The sequence below is a fragment of the Parasteatoda tepidariorum genome, chromosome 6 (genome assembly GCF_043381705.1).
Source record: "Parasteatoda tepidariorum isolate YZ-2023 chromosome 6, CAS_Ptep_4.0, whole genome shotgun sequence".
NCBI classification, from domain to species: domain Eukaryota; kingdom Metazoa; phylum Arthropoda; class Arachnida; order Araneae; family Theridiidae; genus Parasteatoda; species Parasteatoda tepidariorum.
The window spans coordinates 31,174,278-31,186,806 of record NC_092209.1 but is presented as its reverse complement, the minus strand read 5'-3'; the positions used below and the strand labels follow the sequence as shown (position 1 = coordinate 31,186,806).

At 32.8% G+C, this 12,529-nt stretch overlaps 1 protein-coding gene across 1 annotated transcript; it reads left to right on the top strand.

Moving 5' to 3' along the window:
* The first annotated feature begins 2,969 nt into the window (after nt 1-2,969).
* On the top strand, nt 2,970-4,173 carry LOC122269385 (uncharacterized). The gene has a single exon (XM_071182190.1). It carries the CDS (start codon nt 3,289-3,291, stop codon nt 4,126-4,128), a length of 840 nt encoding a protein of 279 aa, XP_071038291.1. The 5' UTR covers nt 2,970-3,288; the 3' UTR covers nt 4,129-4,173.
* Nucleotides 4,174-12,529: the final 8,356 nt, after the last annotated feature.

Here is a 12,529-nt window from a genome sequence, read left to right as displayed (position 1 = left end):
TGTGGCGGGGAGGATTTCTTAAGAGATAATAAGATTAAGACGACAGATAATAGTTAAAAAATAATAATTACAAGGAATGACGTAAATAACTGATTGTTTACATCACCATAAAAAATATAGTAAGCGTTTAAGTAACATTGTATTAACTAAGAGTACTACTGTTGTGCTAATGACTAACTCGTTAGACAAGCTGAAAATTATATAATTTTTAATTGAAATTTATAGAAAAATTTAATTTATTGATATAAAAGTCCATATAACACAGCTAGAGGGTTATTAAAAGAGAATTACGACTGAAAAGTAGAGTTGCAGATTTATTTGTACAAGAGCCTATTTGGGTCACCTTTAAGAATACAACCACAACATTCATAATATAGAAGTAGTGGGCCTAGAATTTGATTACAGCATCTTTAACAAAGTAAGAGTAGTTTGAATAAACCTCGTGGATCAATATTGTAGGTTAACTTCTTGAAATAAATTCAAAACTGCTGAGGATTTTTTAAATACAGAAAAGAAAAAAAGAAACTGATTTAGAGTCCTGTAGAATTTGCAACGATGAGTCGTAAAATATAGTTTATGTTTTATGTATTTTGATGATAAAAGAAAAGATATATTCGAGAAAGAAACAATAAATCATTTTTTTCCCTTTCAAAAATTGCATTGTTTTAGAAAATGAAAGCTTTTCAGTTGCTGCATAAAAAAAAAAAAAAAAAAAAAAAAATTCAAGTCAAAATTATGTCGATTGTCGCCATCGTAACGACGCCATACATAAAACATACCAGGAAAACTTTTGATTTTATGCTCATATTCTATCAGTATACAGCCGTTTCTGCTGTATAAAATAGAACGGAGATATTTAAATCGAACAATTTTTCGCAACGCCTGGAAATATATGGTAATCGACACACAAAAATTTCATGACCTCCCACTGTTTTCCAACCAAACGGGAAGTAGGGAGACAATGAAGTCTCCAGGATTCCATTTCCAAAACGGGAGGAGAAATTTCCATATCATATCAAAATCCAAAACCACTGCCTGGAATCCAAATAAAAGCTCTTATAAAATAAAAGAATTGAAAAAAAAAAATCAACCGGAAGTGCATCTTGAGTGAATACATTTGATAGAGATAGAGTCCCCTGAAAGAAAGTGGGGGAAAACAAGCCTATCCTGCTGACGTAATACCGCCCGGCCACGCCCCTAGTCATTTTGGCGCGTCATCTTCAGACCGCCTTCGGTCTTTGTTCCCTCTTGTTCGAATGATCTTTTCCTTCCCCTCTCTCTTGAAACGAGTGGAGTTGAGTTGTAGACTCTCTTTCCTTTTCTTTTTTTATACTCCGCATTTTCCCTTTTAGCAGACTTTCTTTCCTCCTTGTCTTGCAGAAGAATCTGCTACCATCTATTTTTCCATCCGCACTTAAGTTTAAGGGCGAGAGAACATAAGAATGGGTTGGAATTTGCGGACCTCCCGGAATTTATCAACTTCTTCATTGTAAGTAACTGAGATTAATTTCCGGCCGATTACAGTTAAGAAGAGATGGAGACATCAATAGAGCGATTTTGTGTTAAATAGATAGAAATGAAAAAACGATTGGTTTACTTTAAGTTTACTTCATAGAATTTAAAAAAAAAAAAAAAAACTAATAACACGAGACTATGTAATTATAATGTTTCTGGAGTGGTCTAGTTAAGGCTTGGAAAATTTTTGTTGTTGTTGACAATTTCAATAATAGAGTAATTTGAAGTTGAAACCTTTACAATTTTGTGGGGAATATTTTAAGATTAGCTTAGAAAATATTAGAGAGAATTTTTACGTATTATTCTTTAAGAGTATTTTTAATGCAGAAAAGTTAGATTATACCACCTAAGCGAAACAAAATGTGTCAATTTCCCACTTTAACTCTATAAATTTCCATTTCGGGTGAAGTGTCGAGTGATTGGTGAAAAAGTGAGAGTCAGTTTTGGGTCATCTATGACAAAATGTTTTAAAAAATATTTTTGATAACAATTTTCCTTAGAAATGAAATAAATTGGGACAGATTTAAATCTCAAAAAGAACAATTTTGTGATATTTTTTTAATTTCACCTCTTGTTCTGATTTTAGGACACTGAAAGTAAGTCAGCAGAAAAAGTATAAAATGTAATTAAAAATTAATTTAACAAAATATGTACTACTTTTTAAAAACTCTTTTTTTAAAAAAAAAATCTTTTCACATCATATCCAGAAATATTTGCAACCCTTATCTCATTCTATAATCAGTGCTCTAATACCAGTTGCATAAAATGGATTATATAGCTGTTTCATTCACATTAGGGATTCAGCTATTTGCAATCGACAATTGTTTCATCATTATATCTGTACTCTAATATTAGTTTCATAAAATTCTTTGAATTTCAAACTCATACAATTAAAGACTTAATCTATTTGCAACCGACATTTCTCCCATCCTTAAAACAGTGCTTCAGCACTCGTTTCAAAACGTTCTTTGGATTTCTAACTCATGCACATAAGAACTTCATCTATATGCACTCAGCATTTCTCCTATTCTTAAAACAGTCCTTCAGTACTGGTTTCAAAAAATTCTCTGGAATTATCCACATAAGACTTAATCCCTTTGCACTCAGCATTTCTCCCATCCTTAAAACACTGTTTCAATACTGGTTTTAAAACGTTCTTTGGATTTCTGACTCATGCTCATAAGAACTTAATCAACTGATACAAAATACCTAGGATACATTCTCGATCCCGAATTTACAAGTAACAAACATATTGATTATATTGTCTCGAAGGCTAGGAAGCGCCTAAATATTATTAAGTGTATCGCTGGTAGGGATTGGGGAGCAGATGCAACTACTCTTAGGACTTCCTACCAGGCTCTTGTTAGACCAATTCTTGAATATGGCTATCCTGTCTACTGCTGTGCTTCGCAATCTAACTTAAACAAATTGGAAAAGGTTCAACTGAGCGCCGCTCGCATCATCACTGGACTGAAACGTAGCTGCCCTTCAGAGATCGTTCTTTACGAAGCAGATCTGCAACCTCTAAATTTCAGAAGGTAAGCTAATTTAGTGAAATATTACAATAAACTTTCCAGTTTAGACCAAGGCAATTTAACTGCTATTTACCTAAATAATTGGACCTGCAATCAAAGGCTAAAGAAAAACAGTCCTTTTAGTCATGTTAAATCACAACTGTTAATCGCTGAAAATATTGAACCTCTTTATCTTCATAGCAATCTTAGTACTTGCTTGGATCTTTCCAATGTTAGTTTCCATGAAAGCCTCCCTACCATGCTTGACAAGAAAGACTGTGTGCCTGACTTCCTCAGACAATTGTCCCTGGAAATCATCAATAAAATCCCTCCAAACGACATCAAAATATTCTCTGATGGCAGTAAAATGGATAGACAGACTGGCAGTGGGGTATTTATTGAAACACCTCGAGAGAACTACACTCTTCATCAACGAAACCCCGATTTTTGCTCCGTCTTTCGAAGCGAACTAATTGCAATCGACAGGGGACTAGAGAAAATCTTGAGTGAAGGGCACCTTGGAAATACTTGGATACTATCTGACAGCCGTAGTTCAATTCAACACCTCAAAAATTGGGCCCTCATTGGAGATAAAACCAGTTTTTCGATCCTACAAAAAGTAAAGCTCATTTCCCAACAGCATGAGGTCCACTTTCAATGGATCCCGTCCCACGTCGATATCCACGGCAACGAGTTGGCTGACACTCTTGCAAAGAAGGGACTAGACCATCCAGTTCCCTCCACCTCAGAGCTTACATACCTTGAACTTTTTGCAAGGCAAAAGGCCCAGAACAAACAAAAGTGGCTGCTTCCACCTATTCACTACTGGTATAAAGCAGAAAGACCAGGACTCTCTCTATCTCTCCCTGGTGATAGGCAAACCAACACCTGCTTATCCCGACTGGCCAGTGGACACCTAAAAAGTCTCACATTTTCTGCAAATCAAAAAATCTTTCCTCTTTGCCCTAAATGCCAACAAAACCAGGCATCACCTGAGCACATCTTGAACTGTTTAGGGCTGGACTGGAATGACATTCATTCCTCTCCCATTCTGGTTTCGGATTTTCTGAATGTCAACGGATTCATTGATCTGGTCTGACCCCGTCAGACCAGATGGGAATTAGCAACAACAACAACAACAACAGAACTTAATCAATTTGCAGTCGGCATTTCTCCCATCCTTAAAACAGAGCTTCAGTACTGGTTTCAAAAAATTCTTTAGGTTCATCCACATAAAGACTTAATCTATTTGAAATTGGCATTTTATCCATCTTTGAAACAATGCTTTAGTATTAGTTTCTGAAAATTCTTTTGATTTCCAACTCAAACGCATAAAGACTATGCTCATATCGATTTGCCATTGGCATTTCTACTATCCTAATAACAGTGCTTCATTACAAGTTGTATTATAAAATTTTTAAGATTGCTGTTTCACCCACATTAGGATTTACTTTATTTGCAATAGACATTTGTTCTATTCTTATAAGAGTACTTCAAAACATGTTTCATACAACTCCTTGGATTTCTAACTAATTGATACAGGAACTTCTATTTTTATAGACAAGAGTTCCTTCCTTATAATTAGTATTTATACCAATTGCTTAGAATTCTTTGACTTTTTCCCATCCAGATTAGTGCTTGATGTATTTGCAATTGACTTTGCAACAATTTGCTCATTTATTTCATCAGTGCTGAAAAAGGTACATAAAATTCATAAAGGTTGATACCCCATCAGTATTAGAACTTCCTTTTTCAAACATCACCATTATCATTACTTTTAAAATGTATTTAGTGCACCTTAAAAAAGTGGTAATAGCTTGGTTGAAGGTGGGTCTAGACCTTACCATAAATTATCCATATCTATGGTGTAGATAGTTTTCAGTACAGAAGAATCAATTTCTTCATCCATTGCACTTTTGAGCCTGTCTTAGCTTGAACAGGACCAAAACATCAATATTTGTATCAATCTTTAGAATGCTATTGAATATATCTTAACACGTCTGTGCACTTTTCGCCTCAAACAACTTATTCCCTTTATTCTGGGGACGTTTCTTTACTAATATCTCACACTTATAGCTCAATTTTTCACACCCCCAGCTGGAGGGGATTTCAAAATCTCAAATAGGATCCCTTATTCTTAATTGAAAATTTAGATTCTCCAGGAAAAGAAACTTTAACTTCACCTACAGGTCTTTGGATTTAGTTTTATAGCTATGCTAACCATCAAGAGGTGCTTGATTCTCATGGATTCATGATGATCCGTGATTGTCTATGATAGTTCCAACTAAACATTTCCATGATAGTTTAATGGGAATTTTTGTTGGGTCTCAGGAATATACCATCAAAATAATTTGGTTTCTTTTATGTTTGCCCATCATAAATCAGTCAGAATTCCTATATTGGGATGATGGTTGTTCATGATCATTCCAATATTTGATTTCTAAAAAACTATGATGGAAATTTCTGATGGTTTAACATGAACAAACCATTAAAACATGTTGCTATTCTTATGTTGGACCATCATATATCAGTCCGAATTCCAACGTTGGGGTGATGGTTACTTATTCAGGTTACCATCAAAAATATAATGATTCAAGATGGAATTATTGATGGTTACCATCAATATTATGTTAGTCCATCAATGGAAAACCATCAAAATCTTTGACTTGGGTAATGAATGCATATCTACGATGTAATTAAGCAACAAGTTTATAAATCTTCACATCTTGAATCTTAAACTAATATTTTAACTATTATTTAAAGTACATCATTAATATATTAAGTTAATAAATACGAGATTAAATATGAATAATTTTAAATCAATGATCTCCAACTTAAAAAAATTCATTTACTTTATAAACTTAAGTGAGAGTCTTGAGTTTGCTAATATGCTTCACCTCTCTTCATATCACATAGTCATAACCTATAATTAACTCTAAAAAGCTTTCATTTGGACCCCGAAGCGATAGTTTCTTGAAATTTATGGCACAGCGAATCACTCATATACTTCTAAAAATTTGCCGTAATCGAGAGTAATTATAGACATACTTTAGGGTAGTAAATTGTAAATGCTCGAAAGGTGACAAATAAATCCTCAAATTATCTTTCTGCCGAATTGAAATCATGCATTTTATTTTTTATTAAAGGTAATTTATTACAAAGGAAATAAACTGGGGTATAACGCATGTAATAAATATTTATTAGTACAACTTTTTAATTCATAATACAAAGATTAGTTACAATATAATAGATAACACTAAGATATAAAGGTTTGAGAAAAATATTGAAATGAAAACTAATGAATTTAGGACCCAAAGCCAGACCCAAAAAGAGGTGATTAGATAATGCAATTAAAGATCTTATCCCAATAAAAATATCAAATTGAAAATCCAATTGATTTAACTTTTCTCAGTATCCCAAAGTCAACTGCTGGTTGTAGTTCCATTAAAATATATAAATAAAAAATAATATTTCACAATATATTGCTGTATTTTTCAAGTTCACAAATTTATATAATTTTTACTTCGATCAATATTTTTTATGTAATATTTCAATTTATATTTTAATTACAATATTTTATATTTAATATTTAAATTTAATATATTTATCAATGTGTATTTTTGAAAATGATCACTATATTATCTTATTTGATAAGTATTACTGCTGATAATGATATTGATATTCATCGTTATTGAAAATGAATACTGCTTATCATTGTCTATAATTATCATATATTCGATATTTATCGATGTGATAGTCATGACACATCGTGGGATTACTTTTTAAAGTATTGTCTTGATGGCTGAGAAATATCGATATTTCACTATATATCATCGAATTTTAACTATTTTATGTCATCTCCCAGCACTATTATATTACGCTATATTACGTGCCACCACCCGACGTAAACTGTTATGTGTCACTGCCCAGTTTTAACTATTATATACCATTGCCTGGCTCTAACTATATTATAGGCACTAATTAAATAGATTTTTCTTTTCTTTTGTCTTCCTCTATTTTATTTATTTATTTATGTATTTTTTGGTTTTAATGTTAATATCAATTTAAAGATATTTCCGTGATTTTATAACGTGAGTTTAATTTTTATGTGAAAAGTTTTCTTTATTTTTTTATCTTTATTTTTTCATCCAGCCTAGAATGTCACAAACATGCTCGATTGGGTTCATGTTCGGGGAACACGCTGGCCAATCCATTCGTATGATTCCTTTCTCCAAAAAGAAATCATTCACCCAGTTAGCACGATGTGGCTTGCAATTGTCGTTCATTAACATGAAGTCATCTCCATTTGCTGCAGCGTAAGGGACTACAATAGGTCTCAGGATCTCTTCCCTATATCGGCGACCAGTCAGATCTCCATTTCGAATGATGTGGAAATCGGTGCCCCCATTAATGGAAATGCCAGCATAGACCATCACTCCCCCACGGCCAAATCTTACACTTTTGTTCACGAACGCAGGATTGTTTCTAATGCCATGTTTCATAGAGGTGATATTAAGATGCCATGTTTCATAGAGGTGATATTAGATGCCATGTTCCTATGTCACGTTCCCGCCTGATGAAAATACGCATATTATCAGGATGAACAGAAAAGCGGGACTTGTCAGAGAAAAGAATATTGCGCCATCCATTTCTCCTCCAGTTCACATGCTCTATAGCCCACTCCCAGCTTGCGCGACGGTGCCTTGCTGTTAACGTGGCACAGATCATTGGTCGGCGGGTATACAGACCTATAGCATAAAAGCGGTTTCGGACAGTTTGTGTCGAAACTGTGGTGCCAGTGGCCTAGCGAAAGTGTTGTTGAAGAAGAGTGGTATTCATATTTCGGTTGCTCCAAGCCATTAGCGTTAAATAACGGTCTTCATTGGGTGTTGTTGCGCGTCTACGCCCTTGTCCTGATCTTCGGCCTGCGTTTCCAGTCTCCAAAAAAACGGTTCCAGATCCTGGAAATCACTCTTCGTGAAACTCCTATGGCTTCTGTTACTTCGGCTTGTGTTTGGTCCCCCTTTAACGGGCCAACAACTCTCCAAGCTTCTGATTCGGGTAAATGACTTCGTTGAGACATCACACTAATCGAAACAACGCGTTTACTGAATGTCGACCATTCTTTTCTGCTTTGTCTCACATTAAATTGAAAGCCAAATCAAATTCGTTGACATTATAGCGTCGTCTTCGAACTCAAAATTTGCATACTGCTAAGTTTGAAAACGAGAAAAATTAGCATTTGTGACTCTAGTCTTCAGTTTTATGCAAAGGAGAAAAAAAATTGCTTATACCGTTATATTATACAAGACTTACAATATGCTTTAATTGTTTTGAGCACTGTTTTATGAATTTCAAGACTATAATTGTAATTGTATGCATCCCCCTCAGAGAAAAAGGTACATTAATTTTTTGTCCGTCAATGGAAGGATGGATTCAGATAGAAGATCAAAATGAAAAAGAAAAAGATATATTGACTAGAAAGTTTTGCTTTAAGTGGAAGGCACTTAACATGATGTTTTTTTATTTCCCTTGGAGAACGAACTTTGAAAACCCATGCTAAAAGTTTTTTAAAAATCACCAATTTGGCGATATTTTTCAGCTGCCTGTCTGCTGTGAGTTCGCAACAGTTACTCATGACTGTTAGGTCAAGTCTAATCTATCTTTAGCCAGTATCTTCTATGTTTATTCCAAGTCAAGTCTGATCTATCTTTAGCCAGTATCTTCTATGTTTATTCCAAGTCAAGTCCTATCTTTAGCCAGTATCTCCTATGTTTATTCCAAGTCAAGTCTAATCTATCTTTAGCCAGTATCTTCTATGTTTATTCCAAGTCAAGTCCTATCTTTAGCCAGTATCTTCTATGTTTATTCCAAGTCAAGTCTAATCTATATTTCGCCAGTATCTTCTATGTTTATTCCAAGTCAAGTCTAATCTATCTTTCGCTAGTATCTTCTATGTTTATTCCAAGTGAAGTCTAATCTATCTTTAGCCAGTATCTTCTATGTTTATTCCAAGTCAAGTCTTATCTATCTTTAGCCAGCATCTTCTATTTTTATTCCGAACTTTAAAATGGAAATAAACCACAGTTTTGAGAATATAAAAAGTGTTTGGTGTCTAATTTTTTAATATTTAGGAACTTACTCCATTGCTGCATTAACTAAGATAAAAAAAATAATAATATTTAAAAATAAAGAAGCATCGTGATCGTTTTATTACGATCACTGGTTATTCGTCAAATGATTTTTTATTTCCGGATTGACTCCGATAAACGCCACAACATTTCAAATCTTGGGTTGCAAAAACTGACTCAATTGATGTTTGTAGTCGGATTGGTTTTCAAATCCTTCCCATATACGTGTTTCAACACGTCACCTTCCATTTTCATTATTCATATTTATATTAAAATCACCGTCACTACAGTATTTATAAGCCAATAATAAGAATAATATAAAATTAGTTTAAATTATTATTATGTAAATACATTAAAAATGCATGCTGGTGGAAATAAAATTAAAAAAAAACTCTAACCCTTGAGACCGTGTCAATCTGTTTGGGACCCTCTTATTTTGTGATATTCACCTGAATTAGTACTGAAAACGATCCAGTTTGAACTGTAGGTTATAATTTGTAATTCTTAATTAAAACAAATCGTTTAAATGATGAAATTCTCGTTTATTCACAACTTAAGAAGTATTTATGGGATCTGTCTGGTCCCATATCTCAAAAATAAACTCACTAACTCAATGCATAACAAAATTAAAAGTGAAAAAAAGAATTCTAAAAAAAATATCAAACAGCAGCTGTCACCATAGCAACGCATGCAATGACGACGCATGCGCACTGTTTACTATTACTCTTGAGCACAGTTGAAAAGTGTGATGACGTCCAAATAAACGAAAACGATCCTCAAAACGCAATCAAAACCAAAACAACATCCATTTTGCCAATGGGTAAAATATTTAAGGAAAAAAAAAAAAGAGAATAAAGCATTAACTTTGATAATTTTAATCTAAGTGGAAAAATGTCATCGAATTGATGATTTTTAAAACTGTTTCATAGCTTTTAAATTAATTAAGTTAATTGTCTGTTTTAAAACCCAGATAATTTTTCATTGCAAGATGGAATATATAGTTTAAAAATATAGCCTTGCTTGAAGCAAAAGGCACTTAAACTATGGCTTTTTTTTATTTTTCTTGGCGCGAAGTCATTCATGACAAATTCTTTTTCATTAACATTAAGTAATTTTAAACTTTCAGTAAATGACAAAATGAATTCTGATCAACTTCGAGTTATCACCAAAATTTCAAACGCTGAAAAAAATTCGAAATATCAAAATGCAGACAAATCATGGCAGCATTACTTAGGATTACGCAGTAATGAAATTATCGTACTATAATTTATTTGAATTTTAAAATTTTGAAAAAAACTTTTTTATTTGAAAAATCATGTTTTACTCTCTAGGTTTACGTGAACCCACTTTTCTTTAAATTTCAAATTATCACAAATTTGTCATGAAAAGTTTCTCGCGTGGTAATGCGGCCTCTTGAGGTGCTTTAGATGTTTCGATGCATTCCTAATTAGCATAAAGAACGAGTAGTTTAAAATAGTGGAAAATAGCGTCTGATTTACTGATTTCATACCCAATAAAAATTATAATAATGATTTCATAACTGAATAAATTATGAAATCCGACACGCAGTTGAAAAAAGGGGTAGGGAGTTATGTTGCATTGATAACGCATGTTCATTTTTGAAATGAAGATGCTACATTGATAAAAATAAACATGAACACTTGGGTGTCTTAGCTATAAAATTCACGTATATATATGCAATTAGCAATGGAAAAGGGCAATTTCGAACTGTGAAAAATTGCATCTCGATAATTGATCTTATAACCGATAAATATTAGGAACAAATTATGAAACAAGGCATGTTCAAAAAAATTTTATTGGGCAACAGCAATTTTTTTCTTCTTTTGCATGCCGCACTTGACTTTCTAAAGTGTTATAAGTATGATAAAAAAAATTTAATAAAAGTAAACAAAAATTAAAACAAAGAGAAAGATTAAGATGGGGAAGGGGTAGTAAAAAGTTCTTTCCTTTTTTTTTTCTTCTCCGTCGGTTGAAACACAGTAGATAAGTTCGACATCATGCAGGTGTTGTAGTCACATAATTACACCGTCGCGATTAATCATGTTTTTCAAACGATTTTTTTTTTCTTACCTTTTTTCAGACGATTTTCTTTCGCGAAAAGTTAAGCCGAAAAATTTACATTGCCTTAAGTTAGATTTAACCTCTTTTAAAAAGTAAGAAGAAAAAATTACGTTAAAGAGCAAGGTCAGGATTTTTTTTTTTACTTTTTCGTTTGAAGAAAAGGATTCAGAGTAAAAAAAGGCCTTGTAGGAGGATGATTGATATAACAGTATCTTTTGTAAATCCGCTTTAACGATATCCGTTTGATTAAAAAAAAAACCGTTGTTGAGCTAAAAATAAAATTTTGCATTCTTAAGATGTCCGCCAAATAAACGATATATTAAGGATAAAAGATCAAAACATGAAATCATCGATATTTATATCATCGATAATACCTAGAAGCAAAATATTTATAACCTTTGAAAACTCAAATTTCAATTACTAAAATCTCAAGTATAGGATCTTAACGTTAAAATAAATTTAAAGATCTGTGAAAGGTTTCAATATCCTCTATTTTCAACTACAATGTACGATATTAAAACTGTAATACTAAGTTCTAAATTAAGCAAGCTCAAGACGCAACGAACATTCTCATAGCACAAGCAGAAGACAAAGATATTCAAATAACATGAACAGAAAATGTAGAGAATATTCAAATAACATGAACAGAAGACTGTTGCAATTGATTTGCTCATGGATTTCAATATTTTTTTATTGAATCATATAATATTTAAATAAATATCTTTCGGATGACAACTGAAAAAGAAAAGAAAAAAGAGTTGACTTTTCTGTTTTTCATAGCTTGAGAACTAGGCATTAGTTTTTGTCTCTATAATCTAGAGTGCATTTACAAGGTAACATTAAATAATTTGAATTCAGATTAAAACTAAATGTTTTTATCTATAACCGAAGTTATAGAACTTTTTTGTTGGTTATGTGGGAAGTTTAGTTGTGTTATCCATTATGCTGTTCCAGCATAGAAAGCTAAAGACACTCACGAATGATGCAAATAACATGTTTGACTTTTTCGGAGCACAAGGCTAGCCACCTTATTCACCAGACTTGAATTAAGTAAATTTCTCGTTTGCTTCATTGTGGAAACAAGGGTTTGCGTTAAACTTCATAAGCCTTTGGTATTTCTAAACAAATTCTTTAGCAGGGAATGAAACAAAATATCAGTAGATGATTATAGGTGGCGCCTCTTGCAGAAAATTTTGTGGCACTTTAGCAGTTCTATCATAGGGCTTAAGAAGTTTTTTTAAACATGTCACAGACAGTAATGCTTCCTCTCTATCATATTGTTTTTGA

What these genes read in the sequence shown, in the direction of transcription:
- LOC122269385 (XM_071182190.1), top strand. Translation starts at nt 3,289, where the DNA reads ATGCTTGACAAGAAAGACTGTGTGCCTGACTTCCTCAGACAATTGTCC.